Source organism: Cetorhinus maximus, chromosome 11 (genome assembly GCF_964194155.1).
Source record: "Cetorhinus maximus chromosome 11, sCetMax3.hap1.1, whole genome shotgun sequence".
NCBI classification, from domain to species: Eukaryota; Metazoa; Chordata; class Chondrichthyes; order Lamniformes; family Cetorhinidae; genus Cetorhinus; species Cetorhinus maximus.
In genome coordinates this window covers 30,971,398-30,992,165 of record NC_135889.1, presented here as the reverse complement: position 1 = coordinate 30,992,165, position 20,768 = coordinate 30,971,398, and the positions used below count along the sequence as shown (strand labels likewise).

The 20,768-nt window shown below is 42.3% G+C and overlaps 1 protein-coding gene across 3 annotated transcripts in view; it reads left to right on the top strand.

Moving 5' to 3' along the window:
- Positions 1-20,768, top strand: part of pikfyve (phosphoinositide kinase, FYVE finger containing) — a 173,703-nt gene that overhangs the window by 129,234 nt on the left and 23,701 nt on the right. For 2 of the 3 annotated variants that reach the window (XM_078551727.1, XM_078551725.1), the window contains 8 exons: positions 1,908-1,968; positions 3,084-3,239; positions 12,154-12,274; positions 12,931-13,026; positions 13,123-13,206; positions 13,851-13,942; positions 14,131-14,295; positions 17,148-17,204. In XM_078551727.1, coding sequence (XP_078407853.1) covers positions 1,908-1,968; positions 3,084-3,239; positions 12,154-12,274; positions 12,931-13,026; positions 13,123-13,206; positions 13,851-13,942; positions 14,131-14,295; positions 17,148-17,204 — 832 coding nt within the window. The remainder of the gene's footprint in view (positions 1-1,907; positions 1,969-3,083; positions 3,240-12,153; positions 12,275-12,930; positions 13,027-13,122; positions 13,207-13,850; positions 13,943-14,130; positions 14,296-17,147; positions 17,205-20,768) is intronic. The other variant, XM_078551726.1, reaches the window with a different exon arrangement.

The following is a 20,768-nucleotide window of genomic DNA, read 5'->3' as shown; positions in this document are numbered from 1 at the left end:
TCTTATTTTCTGAAGTCATAACTCTGCTCGCTTGGGAGGTTATTGAGACCCGATTTAAGTGCTACTAAGTTTGCTCATGTGAGTTGCATATCATTGTAACATTGGGCAGGATTTTTCAGTTGGCGTGCGGGGGCAGGCCTGACACACCAATGCGTAAAATGATGCGCGATGACGTCAGGCGTGCGACCCGACGTTATCGCGCTGTCTCATGATGTTTCATTCGGCAGGCGTGCGCCAGAGTCGGCTGTGCACCCACCAATATGCAAACGGCCTACTAAGGCCATAAAGGAAGTAATTATTGTAATTGTTAACGCTGCCCGTCCAACCTTAAGGCTGGTAGGCAGGCGAAAAGGCCAAGTGGCCTTCACGTTTTTAGGAAACCTCATCCACGAGCGGGATGAGGTTTCCTAAAGCTTTTATTAATTAAATAAAAGAATTTTCCTACATATAAAAACATGTCCCATCTCATGAGCCACATGAGATGCGACATGTTTAAATGCATTTTTAATCCATTTATTCATTAATTACAATAGCCAATAGCGATTCAATCTCCCTGAGGCAGCTCCATGCCTCAGGGAGATTGAAGTGTTCTTTCGCAAAAGAACGCTGGCCCCGACTCTCTCCTCTCTCCCCCCCACCGCCCCACCCCAGGCCTGCACAGGTAGCGCTGAGTGCTATGGCTCACGTCTTACGCTGGGCAAGCCTTAATTGGCAACACCCACGTTAAATGGCAGCACGGAGCCAATCGCAGGCAGTGACTGGCTCCGTGACGGCTCCTGCTAAGCCTGCCTACCGCCTGAAAAATTCAGGCCATTGAAGCTTGTCTTCAGTGTGTTTATAAACTATTTTGAGTTGGCCATAAAATTTAACCTGCTCTGAATATTGATTATTCTTGTGTCTTAGTTATGTGAATTTTAGAGTTTGAATTTTTGACAATAGAATTCTAATGTTCTGTAAAATGTATAGCATGTTCTAAGTAAAAATATTGTATACCATGTTATGATTATGATAGCTTTTTTAAAAAAAGATTTGAATTCCCAGTTGCCAACATAAAGGAACCACATGTCAAGATTTCAAATTTTAAGTCTTCCACTGTGTCAAACAACCTGGACTAATCATTGCTTTGCTGACAATACTTTAAACTACAGAAACGATAATCCTTATGAGTGTCTTAACATGACCATATTAACCTCATACCACACATATACATTACAGCATGCTTCCTGCAGAATTGCAGTCTTTTTAGGAAGCAGTCCAAAGTCACACTCTCTTCCAATGGGTTGAGATTTCTCCATTTAATTGAGTCAGTGACTCTCAAATGCCTTTTCCCTGAGTCTTCTGAAAACTCCTGAACTGAGTTCCAGCAGAAAGGCCAGCTCTGGTGCTTCCTTATCCTGGCTTCCCCAGTACAAATCTTCCAGTGACCTTCGGTCTCTGCAAGTTCCTTCTATTCCATGAGGGGTCAACCTTTGATCAGCATTCTGCCTGGTAGCTAGCAGAGAACAGCTTTTTCCCTGCTGCTCCCAACAGTTGCTGCTTGTCTATCTGTTGCTCTCATTCTTGCTCGCTCTCTCTGTGTCCCAGGCCTTTTACTGCCTGGGAATCTGTAAGCCTGCATAAAGCGGAAACAGCTGCCTCTCTCTTAATATTCAGGTGTGTAATATAGCATGTGGATTTCACTAAGTCTTATCCTGGGCCCCCCCAGTCCATAGTTACAACTTCATAACATCCCCATTTTCCAGAGCATTATGTCTCACCTTAAAAGGGACAATTTAAACATAACCATTTTATAGCCTCACATTCGTAGCATTTCTAATGAACATACTGTTGACTTCACCATTTGTGGAACTTTCAAGCATTTATTTTACCTCCATTTGTTTATTGTGTGTCTTTATTGTCTTTCACAGAGCAGTGTACTGGATGCTTCTCCACGCAATTCCTCCTCAGGATTACTGAATGGAGACAAAGGTTTGTATGGTCACTTTCAAAATCTGATCAGTTTGAAAAATCCCTTACTGTGCCTGAACTTAAACAAAACACCGCCGTCAATGCAGACTTTCTGAACTGCAGACGTAATCACGTCCTTAATCAATAAAGCCACCTCACTACCCAATAGATTGTCTCTGTCTCTGTAGTGTTTGAGGTATTCAGTTGTATAGATTCTGGTATATGCAATGTTTATTTACTATTATTGCTCCTTTACAGGAGCTGGTTTCAAACTGCATGTAGCTTACCTGTCTTCTGTTCTGGTAGCTGTATCATTTTGTCTGGTTAAATATCCCAATCTTGGGAGCAAAATAAGTATTCTCAAAGAGAAAACTGAAAAGATTTCAAATATAACTTTCCAGTCTGCAGTTATTTGGTAAAGATTATCTGAAACCTAGATGTGGAAGGTTGAAGTGTAAACTTACTTGGGAAATAAACTGCCAAAAGGTACTTGTATTTGCGTGTGAAGTAAAATTCCTCTGAAATGTTTTATTCTCATTTTCTCCATCAGTTTCTTTTTTTGGGTGGAAAGAAAGGGAAGAGTTCTCCCTAATGTGATCCACTGCCTGTGACAGCCAATGTTCTGCGCTATTTCTGCTCTGCAACCAGCCAAGGTCATTGTCTTTCTAGGTTCCCTCCTGTGGGGACCCCGCCCCTCTTTGCTTGGCAATAACTCTGTGACGTATTTGTGCTGCCGTTTGAGAATTGAGGATGCAAATGTATGTTTTATCGCATGGCACAAAGTTACACTATCACCCATTCCCAAAAGGTGGTGTGACCACTTTTTTGGCTCTCCCCAAAACATCTTCAATGTGACCAGAAATTGAAGTTATATTGTGTTCATTATAGAATGAATATTTCAGCTCTCTTTTCCGCTATTACGCACAGTGGTAAATGTACTTTTGAATGTAACATATGTACTCCGTTATCAAGTGGAAAGAATCTGCAAGCATAAGTTTTATCTCAATTTTATGAATTTTTATTTTAAGTTTATTCAAATTAATTTTCAGATGCAATAAAACACTTTATGAAACTTAGCTTTTGTGATCTCAAACTTTTGAAACCATCGTATGATGAAAATAAATTTTATTTTACAGAGGATCGCTTATTGACTGGTATGGCAGCTAACTCCACAAACAATGCCAATTCTCAGTTACTTTCCTCTCCAGATGTATGCACAGAGCAACTGTCTGCTGGGCCCAACATCCCCACAGTGTCTATTATCAGTGACCAAGATACCAACAATGCTGATGGTAAGTAATTCATAACTTTTTTTGCTGTGCCTGTGACACAAATAAGGAATAAAGACAAAAGTCATGGAAACACTCAGCAGGTTTGATAGCATCTGTGGAGGAAGAAATAGAGTTAACGTTTCAGGCCTGTGACCTTTCATGAGAACCTGAAACATTAACTCTGTTTCTCTCTCTGCAGATGCTGCCATACCTGCTGATTGTTTCTCTGCAATATTTTGTTCTTGTACAAGAATAATAAAGTCATGCTACATCTGTATAGGGTTTGGATGAGATCACACCTGGAATGCTCTGTACAGTTTTGGTCTCCACACCTAAGGAAGAATATACTTCCCTTCAAGGTGGTACAGTGAAGGTTCACTAGATTGATTCCTGGAATGAGAGGGTTGTCTAATGACAAGAGGCTGAGTAAATTGGACCTATACTCTCTGAAGTCTAGAAGAATGGGAGGTGATCTCATTGAAACATACAATTTTCAGAAGGGGCTTGACAGGGTGAACACTGTAAGGCTCTTTTCATAGGCTGTGGAATCTGGAACATCAGGAACAGTCTCAGAATACAAGGCAAGACCATTTAGAACCAAGATGTGGAGAGATTTCTTCACTGAGGGTTGTGAATTTTTGTAAAAGGCCTACCCCACAGGTTTGTGGATGGTCCACCTTGAGTATACTCAAGACTGAGAATGATAGATCTTTGTTCAGGGAATTAAGGGATGTTGGGAGTGGACGGGTAGGTTATGTTGAGGCAGAAAATTAGCCACGAACATACTGGACGGCAGAGCAGACTTAAGAGCTGAATGGTCTACTCCTGCTCCCATTTCTTATGTTCTTGTGAAATTATATTGCTGTAAGTCAGTTTAATATGTTAAGTACCAAAAGGTATTTTTTATATAAACTTGTAACAACAGAAGGCCGTTGCTTAAGAATATTCTTTGTTTTCCTGGAGGTTTTGTAAACTCAAGCCACTGTCATTGGAAGTTGGTTAATCTTATTTGACCTTTTTCTGCAGTTCATTGCAGACCAGAGTGTGTTGCAGTTTTCCCCCCTGCCCCCCCACCCAAAAAACAACTTTGTATTTGGCTCCAACAAAAAACCAAATATGTACTGCAGTGTTTTACACAAGTAGACTTGGTATGACCTTGAGTGTTTTTTTAACTGTTTGGGGTACGAAATGTTAGTGCTGAGGACCTCAAGTGGTTGTTGATTAGATGGGTGAATTAGATAAATCTGAAGGCTTCCTATGCTTTTCTCCAGCAGTGTTCCTTAAACCCAGCCTCAGCAAATCATTCACTACTATGTTTTCATTTTCCTATAATTAAATCTGGAGACTTTCTTTTGTGCTGTGGGACTGCATTCAGCAACAATTGATGAAGCCACTTTCACATTGGACTGATCAGTAAACATAGAAGCAGCAGCATCCATTTAGCCACTTGAGCCTATTCTGCTATTCAGTGAGATCATGGCTGATCTGTGACCTAATTCCATATGCCCTCCTTTGCCCCATATTCCTTAATATTCTTGGTTAACAAAAACTATCAATCTTAGTTTTAAATTTAATAATTCATCACCCATCAACTGCCATTTATGGAAGAGTTCCAAACTTCTACCACCTTTTGTGTGTAGAAGTGTTTCCTAGGGGAGAATTTTCTCCCCGTCGGGCAGGCTGGGCGGGAGTGGGCCACCCACGATCGGCTGCGCGCTGCCGTTGTTTGTGGGCAGGCCAATTAAGGCCCGCCCAGCGTGACGCGCACCCAGAAGCGCTGAGCTCCCCCTGTGTGGGTGTGGGGAGGAGGAGGGAGAGTTGGGCCATAACTCTTTCGTACGCAATCTCACTGAGGCACAGAGCTGCCTCAGGGAGATTACTTTTACATGAAAAATTGAATTAAAGGGAAAAAAAATCATTCAAACATGTCCCCTCATGTGACAGTGTCACATAAGCTGGGACATGTTAATGAATTTTAATAAACATTTTTATTACATTTACAAATCCTTCATGAAACCTCATCCCGCCTGTGGATGAGGTTCCTTGAAAAATGCGAAGGCCACCTGGGCTCTTCGCTTGCCTGCCAACCTTAAAGTTGGACAGGCAGCCCTGTTAATTATTTCAATTACGATATAAATGGCCTTTATAGGCCCTTGACAGTTCAGGAGGCGCGCAGCCGACTCCGGTGCGTGCCCGCCAAACTGAAGGTCGGAATGACGCGTGGTAACATTGGGACATGCGCCTGACGTCACCACGCGTCATTTTACGTGTCGGTGAGCGGGGCCCACCCCCGCATGCCGACCTGAAGATTCAGGCCATAGATTCACTCCTGAAAGGTTTGGTTCTAATTTTTACAGTATGTCCCCTAATTCTATATTCCCACCCAGTGGAAATAGTTTCTTTCTATCTACCTTATCTGTTTCCTTTAATATCTTGAAAACTCTGATTAAAAACATCCTTAAACCTCTAAAATTCTGGGGAATATAACAGTCACATGTCCAAATTTGCTGATGACACAAAGATAGATGGCATTATAAACATTAGATAGAAACTTAACATTAGAAAAAGATATTGATAGCTTAAATGAATGGGTAAAATTCAGATGTGGGGTCATCTACCTTGGACCTAAGAAGGATAAAACAGAGTGCTTCTAAATGGTGGAAAGATTAAACAGTGGAGCTCCATAAGTCTTGGGGGATCTAGATACATTGGTCATTAAAATGCAATAAGAGGTACAGAAAATAATCAAAGAGCCTGATGGAATGCTGCTGGCCTTTATAATTAGAGGACTAGAATACAAAGAGGTAGAAGTCTGGGTTAATTTTTTCAAAGCCTTAATTCGACCACACTTGGAGCACTGCGTGGAGCTCTGGACACCACACCTTAGGAAGGATGTAGTGGCCTTGGAGAGAATGCAGTGGAGATTTACCGGACTGATAACGGGACTGCAAGAATTTGAAAGGAGATAGGGTGCTATCACTGGAATTTAGAAGATTAAGGGGTGATTCAATCAAAATTTTGAAGATATTAAGGGAAACAGACAGGGTGGATAGAGGGAAACTGTTTCCATTGGTTGGAGAATCTAAAAATTAGAGCCAGACCTTTCAGGAGTGAAGTTAGGGAAAAGGGTGGTAGAAGTTTGGAACTGTCTTCTACCATTAGAATTGATACTAGATCAATTGTTAATTTTAAACCTAAGATTGATAAATTTGTATTATCCAAAGGTATAAGAAATTTGGAATTAAGTCGCAGATCCATCATGACCTGGTGGAACAGGCTCGAGGGGTTGAATGGCCTCCTCCTGTTCCTATAACTAATGACCAGCACAAGACATTCTTGCATTAGAGTTTATCAAGTGGTATTAAGTGCTTTTGCTTTCAAAGTGTGATCTATTTTGACTAGCGTCAATCTGAACAAGGGACACAACTAACTTTTTTGGGTTTGCAATCTGTTTTCCTGTGCCATTATTTTCATTCCTAGTATTTTCTCCCATGTTAACATTGCTAATATGCACTTGTGGCTTTGCCACTTGTGGATAAACTGATCCAAAAGAAATTTCAAATCACATACATATTTAATGTTTTGATGAGTTCTATATTAATTCAGTCAGAACCCAAATTCTGTGTTGAACGACTTACTTCCTGTAACTTAATTCAAGTTGTAACAATATGTGCCCTTTATATTTGTACAATGGAGAAGGCAAGATTTAATGGACCCTTGTTGCATGGTCATGATTCTTGAATCTTTTTTTTCTCCCTAAACTCTGCATTTTTATTTATTTATTTTTATATTTTTTTTCCTGTCATACCCCTGGTCTTTTGTATTTAAGGGCAGAATTTTTCGGTTAGCGTGCGGGGGCGGGCCCAACACGCCGACGTGTAAAATGATGCGTGATGACATTGGACGTGCACCCCGATGTCACTGCGCTCCATCGTGATATTTCATTTGGCAGCTGCACACCTGCCGAAACGTAAACAGCCTATTAAAGCCATTAAGAAATTAATTGGAGCATTTGTGAATGCTGCCCGTCCAAACTTAAGGTTCGCGGGCAGGCGAAAAGCCCAAGCGGCCTTCGTGTTTTTTAGGAAACCTCATCCACGAGCGGGATGAGGTTTCCTAAAGCTTTCATTAAATAAATAAATACATTTTCATAAATATAAAAACATGTCCCAACTCGTGACACATGACGGGACATGTTTAAATAAATTTTTACACCTTTTGTTTAGTAATTTTAATATTGATTCAATCTCCCTGAGGCAGCTCCGTGCCTCAGAGTGATTGAAGCGCTTTTTTGCACACATGCACTGGCCCCAACTCTCCCTCCTCCTCTATCCGCACAGGTAGCGCTGAGCGCTACCGGTCGTGTCTTATGCGGCGAAGGCCTTAATTGGCCCGCCTGCATAAAATGGCGGCGCAGAGCCAATCATGGGTGGCGATCAGCACCACTCCCGTCAAGCCCGCCCGCCATATGAAAAATTCTGCCCTAAGAGGTTGAATGAATAGGCTGCAGCAGTCACTTTGAGATGCTTTTTAGGTGACAGACGCAGCTGTTTGAAGACAATTCTTCCATCTGCTTCTCTAGATTGTTACTTGTTCCACTTTTGGAGCTTCTCCATGGGCAGAATTTTCCCGTTGGCGTGCGGGGGCACACACACATGTGCGTAAAATGACGGGTGAGCGTCCCCAAGTCAAAAAGAGTTGGCGTTACCGCGCTCCATCGCGATATTTCGTTGGGTGGGCACGCAATACTCTCTGATGTGCACCCACCATTAATTAACTGGCCACTTGAGGCGCCAATTGACTGCGATTTTTTGGCGCCTGTGCAATCTTCGGGTCGGTGCAAGGGTGCAACGGGCAGGCAGGTAGGGCACATTTGTATAAACCACATCCACGGGAGGGATAAGAGGGCTCAGTGGGGTCACGAGTGTGCTCTGTCAAATATTGATGTTTCAAAGTTACAGATGTTTGCCTGTGTAACCTGCAATACTTCAAAATGCATACCAGCTGCTTGGACTGGACTCACAACCTTCAGGTCAGCACTCTGCAGTGAGGAATCTCTTTTGGGCCTGCATGTTTCAGGAAGCCTTCCCTTAGCCTGGGAATGGGAGCTGAACTCTCCACTGGAGGCGCCTCCTCTGAGGAGGAAGGGAGGGCTAGAAGGGGGAGGAGGCCAGGAGTGCACAATCAGCCTCCAGGGAAGCCACCTTTTGGGAGAACAGGCGCAGGCACAAGGGGTGCAGGGCCAAGAGGTAGTCCAAGGCGGAAGGGGCCACAGAAGACGCCACTATCCTGCTGCCAGGGTATACAGGCGGCGAAGTAGCTACCTCAATATGCCTGAGGTGCAGTGCCGAAGGAGGCTCCATCTCTCAAGAGAGACAGTCAACTATACCTGTCAGATGACTGGGCCTGAGATCTCCGCTAATTGTGTAGGTGGACACCCCATGCCAGTGGCTCTAAAGGTCACAGCTGCCCTCAGCTTTATGCCTCTGGCTCCTTCCAGGGCTTGGTCGGTGATCTTTGCAGTGTCTCCGAATCAGCTGTACGTACTTGTGTCAAGCAAGTTACAGACGCTCTGTTCAGGTGTGCATTGACCTTCATCGTTGGGACCAGGCAAGCCAGGCACAGCGAGCCAGAGGCTTCGCGGCCATTGCTGGCTTCCCCCGTGTCCAGGGTGCAATAGACTTCACACATGTGGCCATCAAGGCACCAGCAGGTGAGCCCGGTTCCTACATCAACAGGAAGGGCTTCCACTCCATGAACATGCAGGTAGTGTGTGATCACAGGATGCTGATTCTACAAGTCTGTGCAAGGTACCCAGGCAGCTCCCACGACGCCTACATCCCCAGACACTCCCAGGTGCCGGGGCTCTTCAATGCTCCAGCCCAGCTTGATGGATGGCTGCTGGGTGACAAGAGCTATCCCCTCAGAAGGTGGCTCACGACGCCTCTCTGCCATCAAGGAACAGAAGCTGAGCAGCGGTACAATAGGAGCTATGCCTCCACAAGGGCTGTGGTGGAGAGAACCATTGGTCTTCTTGATGCATTTCCAATGCCTCGACCGCTCAGGGGGCGCACTCCAGTACCCTCCAGATCGCATCTCTGTGATAGTGGTGGCATGCTGCGCTCTCCACAATCTTGCACTGGAAAGGGGGGATGCTGTGGACGATGAAGACGTAGATGCACTGGCTGTGGCTGCACACGATGAGTCCAGCAGTGAGTCCAAGGATGAGCATGCACAGGGAAATGCTGAGAGGGTTGACGCTGACCTGGGCATACTCCAGGGAGGCAGGGACACCTGGGAGGCTTTAATCCAATGAATCCTCAGCAAGCACACCACATATGGACCTCCAGGACAAGTCTGGGCTGTATGCTCCATATTCGAGACCTAAGTGCAAAATCTGCCTGGTTAGGAACAATAACTAAAAATTAATTAATAATGCTGAATGTCCCACAAAGCACACGTTACATTATTGGAAACCATCCACCTGTAGAACAAAAGAGGCAACCTCAGCCATGGTGACATGTCTGAATTTATTATTGCAACCAAAGAAACTTAATGAAACAAAACGAAAAGGGTTTTAAAAATCACACCAACTCATAAAAACCTTATTGCGGGCCAAAAAAAGGCACCAGTGATAAACCCGTTGCGTGCCTAAGATGCCTTATGTTTACGTTTTCGGGTGCTACGTCTTGGTGCTGACCTCTCTCTGGGAGTGGCATCTGAGATAGCTGCCAGTTCCACAGCTGGCATCTCCCCAATCGTTGCAGCCTCACCGGATGCAATGGTCACTGGCAAAGGGGCGGAGGAGCTGCCACCCTCATCCGGAGCGCCCTGAGAGGAGCCCGCAGAGACATCAGGCAGCTGCTGCTCTGACGTGAGGTCGCTTCAGACCTCCATGCTCACTGTGGATGGATGGGCACCGAGCTGGGAAACTTGGCACCCAGACCATCTCCCACACTGGCACTGACCAGTTGAGGTCAATGCAGATGTGAGGGCTTGTTGGTCCAAGCGTATCCCCAGGAAGCCTTGATGGGTCTTCTGGAGGAGCCTCTCCACGTGAGTCGCCACTCTCTTCATGTAGGATGCATGGCGCTCGGACATGAGGCTCATTGCTTCAGCGATAGTCCAAGTAGCCTCCTCCACCATGGAGACCAAGCCAAGCATAGCCTCATGTATCTCCCCCAGATGCTCCCGCACATCCAGCCACATTTCCTGCTCTTGCTGCGTCGTGGACAACTCCAGAGGCACATCATCAGGCACTGACTGAGCATGTGCCTGGTCCCCTGCAGTCCTCCTACTGCTGTCGCCATCGGCACTCTCTGTCTCTGCCAGCTCCTCCAGCGACTGTGAAGTGCCCTCACTGCTGTGCCCCAGAACATTAGCCAATATTCTAATTCCCACCGAGATGCTAGTATCTGGTGGTGCCTGCTTGGCAGAGATGGTGTGACGCTGGCGAGACTTCAGGACCCTCAGGTGTGAGAGGGGGCCTCTGCTGCTGCTCTTCCTCTCGGCCCTGCTCCACCGATGCTGAAAGGAAGCGCGAGGACATTGGATCAGTTAATGTGGAGATAATGTCAATGTGTACCCCTGTCCCCCGGATCATTATGCACTCATCCTTCCATAAACAATGGTCAAGCCATGCTGCAAACTTCAATCACTGAACATTCAGCACTGCCATGGCTGCTGGGAGAACAATGGTGACCTCATTGCTGGGCAAACATACCTGTTCGTGGCCCCCCAGCCTCACTGACACCGGTGGACGTGGGCACATGGTGCCTCTCCAAATCTAGGGCCTCCTGCTCGAAACGGCTGAGAATCGCCAACTGTGCCAGTCCTCACCCACTCGGCGGCATTATGTGCATTCTGCTCCTGAAAAGGAGAGAAGAGCATTTATTAGTGCTGATTGTACCTGGACTCTCTTCACGGACAGCCCATCCCAACCAGAATGGGACATTGCAGGGTTCCAGCGTCTCCTCACCTTGCTGCTGCTGAACACTTTCAAAGATACTAGGTCATAATTCGCAGCCTTGGAAAGGCTGCAGCAAGTTTTTAAAACAAGCCGCCGGGTTGTCATTGGACCCAGCGGTCTTTGCAGACCGGCCGCCGCCTGCCCACTCCCACTGTCCTCAGGATCCGCGATTCACGCTGGGTGGACCTTAGTTGGCCCGCCCGCACAAAATGTCGGCGCGGACCCAATCATGGGCGGCGATCAGGTCCGGGCCCGTGCCTATTCCCGCTCCACTCCACCCGCCCCCGCCAGAAAATTCAGCCCCATATTGCAGCCACTGAAATGCAATAATTCAGCATTGTATAAGAGGAATATGCTTCCAACAGTTAGTCCAAGTACTCGGTTCATTTTAAAATGAAACCTGTCTTTTTATTTAATCCCCATCCACCTTCACTGATTCATAAGCCAACATAAAATTGGTCCCCTTTTCAATGCAAAAGCAAACCTGTGGAGTCATTTTGCTGTAGATATTTAAAGTTTAACCTGATCGCATTAGAATGACTAGCCGAACGTTTTACAATATTTTCAGCTGCTCTTATGGGTCCAGGAAATGCAAAGCCTCTAATGTGAACTTGGTGGCCTGGTCAGGGATGTAAAACCCGGGGCTATTTTCACTTTCATGAAATAAATTAATAAATTAATGCGTTTACATGTCCATTTTGGTACAAGTTATAGAAATTAAAGGTACAGTGTCAGCTTGGTCTAATAGTAGCATTCCTGCCACTAATCAGATCATTGTGGATTGTAGCCTCACTACAGATGCTTGAACACATAACCGAGGTTGACATTTTAACGTAGACGGTGGTTGGGGATGCAAGGAATAGCACAGGGGCACATTTGAGACTTCGACATCTTTCAATCTCCTTGTGTTCACATGTTAGGGTTTTCAGTGTAATGAGTTTTAACAGGCCATTTTAATACTTGCAGATGTATATGATGGACACCTTCTGGGCTCCACTGACAGTCAAGTGAAAGAAAAGTCAACGATGAAGGCCATTTTTGCAAACTTACTTCCTGGAAGCAGCTATAACTCCATCCCTTTCCCATTGTAAGTTTTGTTCTTTTCTACACGTTTTAAATTAAATCAAAATGTTCCATTTTTAATTTTACACTAAAAAGAATCACTTTCTGGTGTGCTTGATGCCATTTTGAATTTCATTGCTAAATTTTGATGAGTTCCTGGTTTTCAATCATGGAGGTGAAAACTGGAATACAGGTATTGGGTTGTTTTTCTGAAAAGAAGACTGTTTTGTTATAAGGTACTAAAATGTTTGTGTATTGCAATGCCTCCATTAACCAGAACTCTGGTATACTTTTATGAAAAAACATCCACAAATAAGTGAAATATGAGAGCATAAATATTGATTACACTGATGCAAAGACCAGGCCTAATGTAATCTCAATTTGTGATAATCCTTCAATTCCTGTTATATAAAGAGAAAGTACATTAAGAGTTAGAAATGATCCAAGGTCTAGAAATGAAATATAGCCAATTACTTAACAAATCAAGTAAAATAAATACAATAAACACTAGGCCTTTGTGAACTCAGTGCTATTTTTTTTAACTATTATTGCATTTAGGCATTACATTAAATACCTCAAAAGGAAATTCTGAAGCTGTGGTCAGGGCCATATATATATATACAACATATTAAATGATTTTAGTGTGGTAGTGTGACCATGAATTTTTCATTCTTTTCATAGTGATCCAGATAAGCATTATCTTATGTGGGAACATGAACGTGTACCAATTACAGTATGTGAGAAGGAGCCAAGTTCAATCATTGCATTTGCACTCAGGTACTGTGTTTACTTTTTAAAACGTTGTTCTTTTTCACAAATATATTATATCCGTTGTGTAAATTCTGATCTTTAACTTCTTAATATTTTCTGTAGCTGCAAGGAATACAAGAATGCCGTAGAAGATCTTGGACGAGAATCTCTGACGAATGGGAGTGACGAAGGAGTACAACAGGCAAAGTAATTTGGATGGGGCTGGTGTGGTGGGAGTAAGGAAAAGACCATGGAAATAGATTTCTTGTACTTACTGATGATTTCCGACCCAGTGGTGTCCGGATTCTTCAACTACATTCAGACATTGTCCCTTAAATTGGACTTTGCTAAGTGATCCATCAACTTGGATCAAAGCAGCACTTTGTTGTTTAGATTTTGTTTCTTTGTGAAGTAGCTTGGACGTCTTATTACATTAAAGGCTCCTATATAAATGCAATTATTACTGTGGATTTCCACACAGTTTATATTGTGTTGTTTGCTCTCAAGCTCCTCCCTTTTTAGGGTGGTATTACATTCTAGCACTATTCCATTGTTTCTGTGTAATGCCATTCTTATGCAGCATGATTAAAAAAAACTCTTTTTACCTTTAGTGTCTTAACAGTGGGAATGTTACAGTCTTTGATGTGAACCAACTAAGCAAAACTTCTAAAATGTATCCAGTACAGACTGTTTGCAAGAAAATACTGAGAGAGTTTTCTGTACTAAATCTGACCTTTTTATTCGTGAAAAGCGATTGAGATGGACATTTAACCTATCTTTTTTTTATTTATATATATATATATATATATATATATATATGGAATATTTCACTTGCATTGGCTATGTTTCAGTAATGCAGACAGACCAAAGACCAATAGCCCTGCAAGGCATTTGGAAAGCAACAGCAGTCAAGGAAATCGCAGCACCGACTCTGAACAGACATGTAAGTTTGTTTTTAAAGGCTTGTTTAGATGCAATACCTGCTTTGTAGTGCATTATCGCATAAACAGTTCAGCAGTGCCACAGGCTTTATCTCTTTGCTAACACTGGCTCGCTTCTTGTAGTTGTTAGCAAAAGCAGATAGGAATTCATTTAGAAATTATAAAAAGAAATGTTCTTGCTCTTTTCTAGCAAGAAAGACATCTGGAGTTTTGTCATTTTTCCGAGGTTCAGGGGGTAAAAGCCCTGATCTGTCCATACAGAGAAAAGAAACTTTGCGAGGTGCAGATAGTGCTTATTACCAGGTGTCTCAATCAGGGAAAGAAGGGGCAGAGAATCAAGCTGCAGAGTCGCAAGGTACAGTTAAACTCTGGTCACTGACCCACTAAACCGTATAGAATGACAATTCATGTGCCTTTTGGACTTCTACATTGCTGATAATACTTTTCCTTACTCCATTTCAGTTTTTTTAAGAAAGGCTATTACTGGAAGAGACTCTATTTTCCCTCAGCAGTACTGCTGTTGACAAACTATGTATTATGAGAGCTACTCTGCTTCTACAGTTGAGTGCTGTGTTTGAGGTAGTTGCTTTAATTATAATGTTAAAAATGGGTTTGTTCTCTTGAGCTCTGTAATTATGTAATTATTGCCAAATTTATTTGGCCATTTAAAGGCGTGAATGGTACTGTTTTGGGTCATCTGTTACAAGTAAATTGTATTCATTGGTATGCTTAATAATCTATATTATTAGCAACTCAAAAACACTTATTTTAAATACCTGTTTATGTATTCTTTCTCAAGTTTGATTACCAGAAATCTTGAACTGAGATTCTTTCAGTTGTTAATCCTTCCCCATGTGTTAACCTTTTAATAAAATGTTGAATTTGTCTATCTATTTACTTAGCATTTAAAACCTATTTAAAGATAAGCAAGTCTGCTTAACCCTCTGAAATCAGTGCATAGCAGACTTGCATCGATTGAAGCATTTCTTTTTCAAGCAGGTAGTAAGTTGGTCCTCAATAGCAGGTGGTTTAGTCCTGTAATTCTCTACATATCATAAGGTGTTTGCTCCTGTAATTCTCTACATATCAACTTATTGGTCTAAGCTAACCTATCGATGCAAACGTATAGTAAAAGGTTGAGACCTGAAATGGGGAAACATGGAGACCTGTGCACATCATATAAGATTGGTTGTATTATTTTATTTACAGTGATGAAATATGCCTCTGCTGCATTTTTGTTCATTTCTGTGCAAAGTTTACTTGTCATGTTTAGATAACGGTCAAAGAAATGTAGCATTTGTATTGTTGCAACCCTTAAGCTTTTGAAATTTAACAGTATCAGTGCATAAAATGAGACTTCCTCTGGTGTCGAAAGACATAGTTGGTATCTGTGCAACACAACACAAAAATATTAAAGCTAATTTCAAAAGCATTAAATTTGTACGACTGATGTCATTGCAGAATGAAAAATTAAGAAGTTCATGCTTTCTGTAAATGATTTTCTGCAGAAACATAATTGATGAGATCCTACTAACATTCCAAACTAGACCAGTGTATGTGTGCAAAAAATTAATATTTTTATATGTAATTAAAAACTTCTTAAATCAAGATTAGAAGCATTTCCACAAGGTTTTAAGCTTTAAATTCCATCAGAGCACTTGCTATATAGCACAGCCACACTTTGTGGCTTATACCAGAACACAAGGGGAGGAATTTTCCCGTTGGCGAGCGAGGGCGGGGCCCGCTTGCCGACACATAAAATGACATGTGGTGACGTCGGGCGTGCGTCCCGATGTCACCGCGCGTCATTTAGATTTTCAGTTCAGCGGGCAACCTTCATCCACGGGTGGGATGAGGTTTCATGAAGTGTCTTAAAATCTAATAAAAATTTATACTTTTATTCTTTGACATGTCCCAGCTCATGTGATATGAGGGGGCATGTTTTAAAAGTGTTACAAACTTTTATTTAAAACTTTAGCACTAAATCAAATCTCCCTGAGGCACCTCTGTGATCTCTGCGCTCTTTCATGCGCCTGCACAGGGAACCTCTCAGGGAATACCCCCCCTGCCTGCACAGGGAGCGCTCAGCGCTTCTGGGTGAGCGTCACGCTGAGCAGGCCTTAATTGGCCTAACCCACATAAAATGGTGGCACGTCCCCGATTGGGGGCGCCAATCGGGTTCCCGCCTGCCCCTGCACAACCCTCCCCAATGGGGGGAAATTTCTGGCAAAGGAAACAGAGCAGCTTTGTCAGTTTGTCAGTTATCATGAGGATTGGGCAGTCAAGAAGGCTTAAGGTAATACTTTTTCCAACAAAGAGGAGAAATTTTGTTTGAAGGGCTTAAGTATACATTTTAAAGTCTGAAAAACAGTATTCAAAAGTCTAAAAATCAGTGGAGCTCTGAGTACATAAGCTATATTTTCACAATAAATTGATAACAGTTTTTCAAGGTTTGGTCTCTGTGTCCTGTTATATGGAAAATAATTTTCTTATTGGAATGAATACAATATGCAATGTATTAGATGAGGATAAACTTCGGTTTGATGTTAGCCCGATATTTATTGTGAATTTAGATTAAGTGTGGAATACTTTGAATTTGTGATTATTGTAACTATATAATTGCACATAAGTTTATTACACTAACAAATATACTGATGCTGTTCATCTAAGGCAGATTAGATACATAAACTACTGACAGGTTGTCATTGTTTTATGAAAGTAACTGGAACTAAACCAGTAATTGAGAATATGCCTAAAGTTTGTATTTGTTTTTACAGGAACCTTTCTTGAGCTGGCATATCAAAAATATATCAGTGTGTAAATGTGTTTTTAAGATCTTTGGTACATCATTGACGTGTTAAACCATTTGCATTAACTTGAATGATGTATCTGGGTAGATTGTTTGCTTGGTCTGACCAATGAACTGTTCCCACTTGCAGACTTTTCCCAAAATATGTGTTCAAATTACAATTATATGTAGAAAGTATAGGTTGCAAAACGCTTCACCAACTTGCAGATTTGCAACATAAATGCAGATGAGATTGAAAGGTGATGTCACCTGTAATTTAGTGTTCTTCTGATCATCATCTTTTCATTTCAACCAAAAATTTAACTTATAGAGTTATAAATGAGCAATATGCTCAAGAAAGTTTAAAATTGTTCAGCCAGTATTCCCTCACTAAGTGGTTCAGTGTTGTTTTATTTTAGATGATGGTGATGGAGACAAACAAAAGAAACAGCTTGGAAACCCACATGTGGAACTACGTAAGTATTGTTGATGATCTGTTGAACTTTCTGAAGCACTATCTTCATTTCACTGTGTCAAATATCCTCAACCACACTTTTAATGACGAACTGTATAAATGCACCACATGATTTGACACTCAGGGATGCAGATTAAGTAGGTTCCTGATTTAAAGCAAATTAGATAACTTCAACTGGGACTACAGTGGAAGTGCCACTGTTCCCTAAGTGAAAGGGGGAAATGAAGTTCCCACATCTGATTGCTTGCTTTCTGGCATTTTCTCAAAGTTCACCTGCTGCTAATGATCAGGCTTGAATAATGGCTTCCACAATGATATAATTTTCTTACATCCCTAATATGGGTTAACACATATTGCAGCATAATGTCTTTGGGGAAAAGCAAATATTAAAGCTGCCTGTTTCAATAAAGGTGATAGTGTTTAGCCTAGCTTGTAAGTGTGATGCAATATGTATATATGAAGATCTCCTTAAGCTGCAATTTGGAATAATTTACTTAAATGTTCCTACCTCACCATCTACTTGATGAACTGGAAGAGAGAAAAAAAAACTTTACATTTTGCTGTTGGATAATTTAGATAAAGTGGCAAGAAGGACGATTTACACTTTTTGAAAGGTGATTTAACATTTGAGGCTACTTTGAGGCTGATGAATTGTACAATTTCATGAGGAGAAATCTTGACTTCGTATTTTTCTCACGTGTCGGTGCAGACTTGATGGGCCGAAGGGCCTCTCCTGCACTCTGTGATTCTGTGATTTTTGTTTATAATATCCAACCCATCCACAGCGCTCCTTGGAAAATTAATTCTATCCCAGCTACACTCTACTCACCATTAGTACTTGCTAATTTAAGTTCCTTTAGAAACATAGAAACTAGGAGCAGGAGTAGGCGATTCAGCCCTTCGAGCCTGCTCCGCCATTCATTATGATCATGGCTGATCATCCAACTCAAAAGCCTGCTCCTGCTTTCTCCCCATACCCTTTGATCCCTTTCACCCCAAGAGCTATATCTAACTTCTTCATGAAAGCATATAATGTTTTGGTCTCAACTACTTTCTGTGGTAACGAATTCCACAGGCTTACCACTCTCTGGGTGAAGAAATTTCTCCTCACCTCAGTCCTAAATGGTTTACCCCATATCCTCAGACTGTGACCCCTGGTTCTAGACTCCCCCATCATCGGGAACATCCTTCCTGCATCTACCCTGTCTAGCCCTGTTAGAATTTTATAGGTTTCTATGAGATCCCCCATCATTCTTCTGAACTCCAGCGAATATAATCCTAATCGACTCAATCTCTCCTCATATGTCAGTCCCGCCATCCCAGGAATCAGTCGGGTAAACCTTTGCTGCACTCCCTCTCTAGCAAGTACATCCTTCCTCAGATAAGGAGACTAAAACTGCACGCAATATTCCAGGTGTGGTCTCACCAAGGCTCTGTACAATTGCAGCAAGACATCCCTGTTCCTGTACTCGAATCCTCTGGCTATGAAGGCCAACATACCATTTGCCTTCTTTACTGCCTGCTGCACCTGCATGCTTACCTTCAGCGACTGGTGTACAAGGACTCCCAGGTCTTGTTGCACATTCCCCTCTCTCAATTTATAGCCATTCAGATAATAATCTGCCTTCCTGTTTTTGCTACCAAAATGGATAACCTCGCATTTATCCACATTATACTGCATCTGCTATGCATTTTCCCACTCACTCAGCTTGTCCAAATCACACTGAAGCATCTCTGCATCCTCCTCACAGTTCACCCTCCCACCCAGCTTTGTGTCATCTGCAAATTTGGAGATATTACATTTAATTCCCTCATCTAAATCATTAATATATATTGTGAATAGCTGGGGTCCCAGCACCAATCCCTGCGGTACCCTACTGGTCACTGCCTGCCATTCGGAAAAAGACTCTTTGTTTCCTGTCTGCCAATCAGTTTTCTATCCATCTCAATACACTACCCCCAATCCCATGCGCTTTAATGTTACAAGCCAATCTCTTATGTGGGACTTTGTCGAAAGCCTTCTGAAAGTCCAAATAAACCACATCCACTGGCTCCCCCTCATCAACTCTACTGGTTACATCCTCGAAAAATTTCAGTAGATTTGTCAAGCATAATTTCCCTTTCATAAATCCATGCTGACTCTGTCCAATTCTGCCACTATTTTCCATGTGCTCAGCTATTAAATCTTTTATAATGGACTCTAGAATTTTCCCCACTACCGACGTCAGGCTGACTGGTTTATAATTCCCTGTTTTCTCGCTAGCTCCCTTTTTAAATAGTGGGGTTACATTAGCTACCCTCCAATCTGTCGGAACTGTTGCAGAGTCTATAGAATCTCGGAAGATGACCACCAATGCATCCACTATTTCTAGGGCCACTTCCTTAAGTACTCTGGGATGTAGATTATCAGGCCCTGGGGATTTATCGGCCTTCAGTCCCATCAATTTCCCCAACACCATTTCCCTACTAATACTGATTTCTTTCAGTTCCTCCCTCTCACTGAACCCTGTGTTCCCCAACATTTCTGGTATGTTATTTGTGTCCTCCTTTGTGAAGACAGAACCAAAGTATGTATTTAGTTGGTCAGCCATTTCTTTGTTCCCCATTATAAATTCCCCTGTTTCTGACTGTAAGGGACCTACATTTGTCTTCACCAATCTTTTTCTCTTCACATACCTATAGAAACTTTTACAGTCAGTTTTTATGTTCCCTGCAAGCTTACTCTCATACTCTATTTTCCCCTTCTTAATCAATTCCTTGGTCCTCCTTTGCTTCCAGTCTTAGGCTTGGGTATCAGCCTTGACTTGGTGGTAGCACACTTGTTTCTCAGCCAGAGGATTGAGGATTCAAGTCTCACTCCAGAAACTTGAGCACATAATCCAGGCCAATACTTCAATGCAGTATTGAGGGAACGCTGCATTTTGGATGAGACATTAAACTGCAGACCCATCTCCTCCCTCGGAACCTCATGGCATTATTTCAAAGAAAGTGAGAGAGTTCTCCTGTGTCCTAGCCAATATTTATTCCTTCAGTAAACAGACTATCTCCTCATAGCCTTATTGCTGTTTGTGGGAGATTGCTGTGTGCAAATTGACTGGCATGTTTACTAAACAGTGACTACACTTGAAATACTTAATTAGCTACAAAGAGCTTAAGGGTGTTCAGAAGTTGTGAAGCGCGCCCTGTAATTGTATGGGTCTTTTTAGTACAACTTGTTTTTACAAAACAACTTTCATTTATGTAGCACGATTTTACATGGTAAAACACACCAAGATGCTTTATTGGAGCCTTATCGGACAACATTTGACAACACACACATCTTCCAGTCATGAAGTTTTGCTTAAGGAAGTTGAAATTGAGCAGAATTCTTCAGTCACGCACACAAGCATACCCCATCAATTCTAATAGAATTGAGAAGTGCATGTATAATAAATAGTGTCCATGTATTACACTGTTGGGGGAAAAAAAATCTAATACCACATGATACTGTGATTAACTTTATACCATATTTCATGAGCATTTTCATCTGTATTCCACAAACTTTATTGCATTCGCCATATGGGCC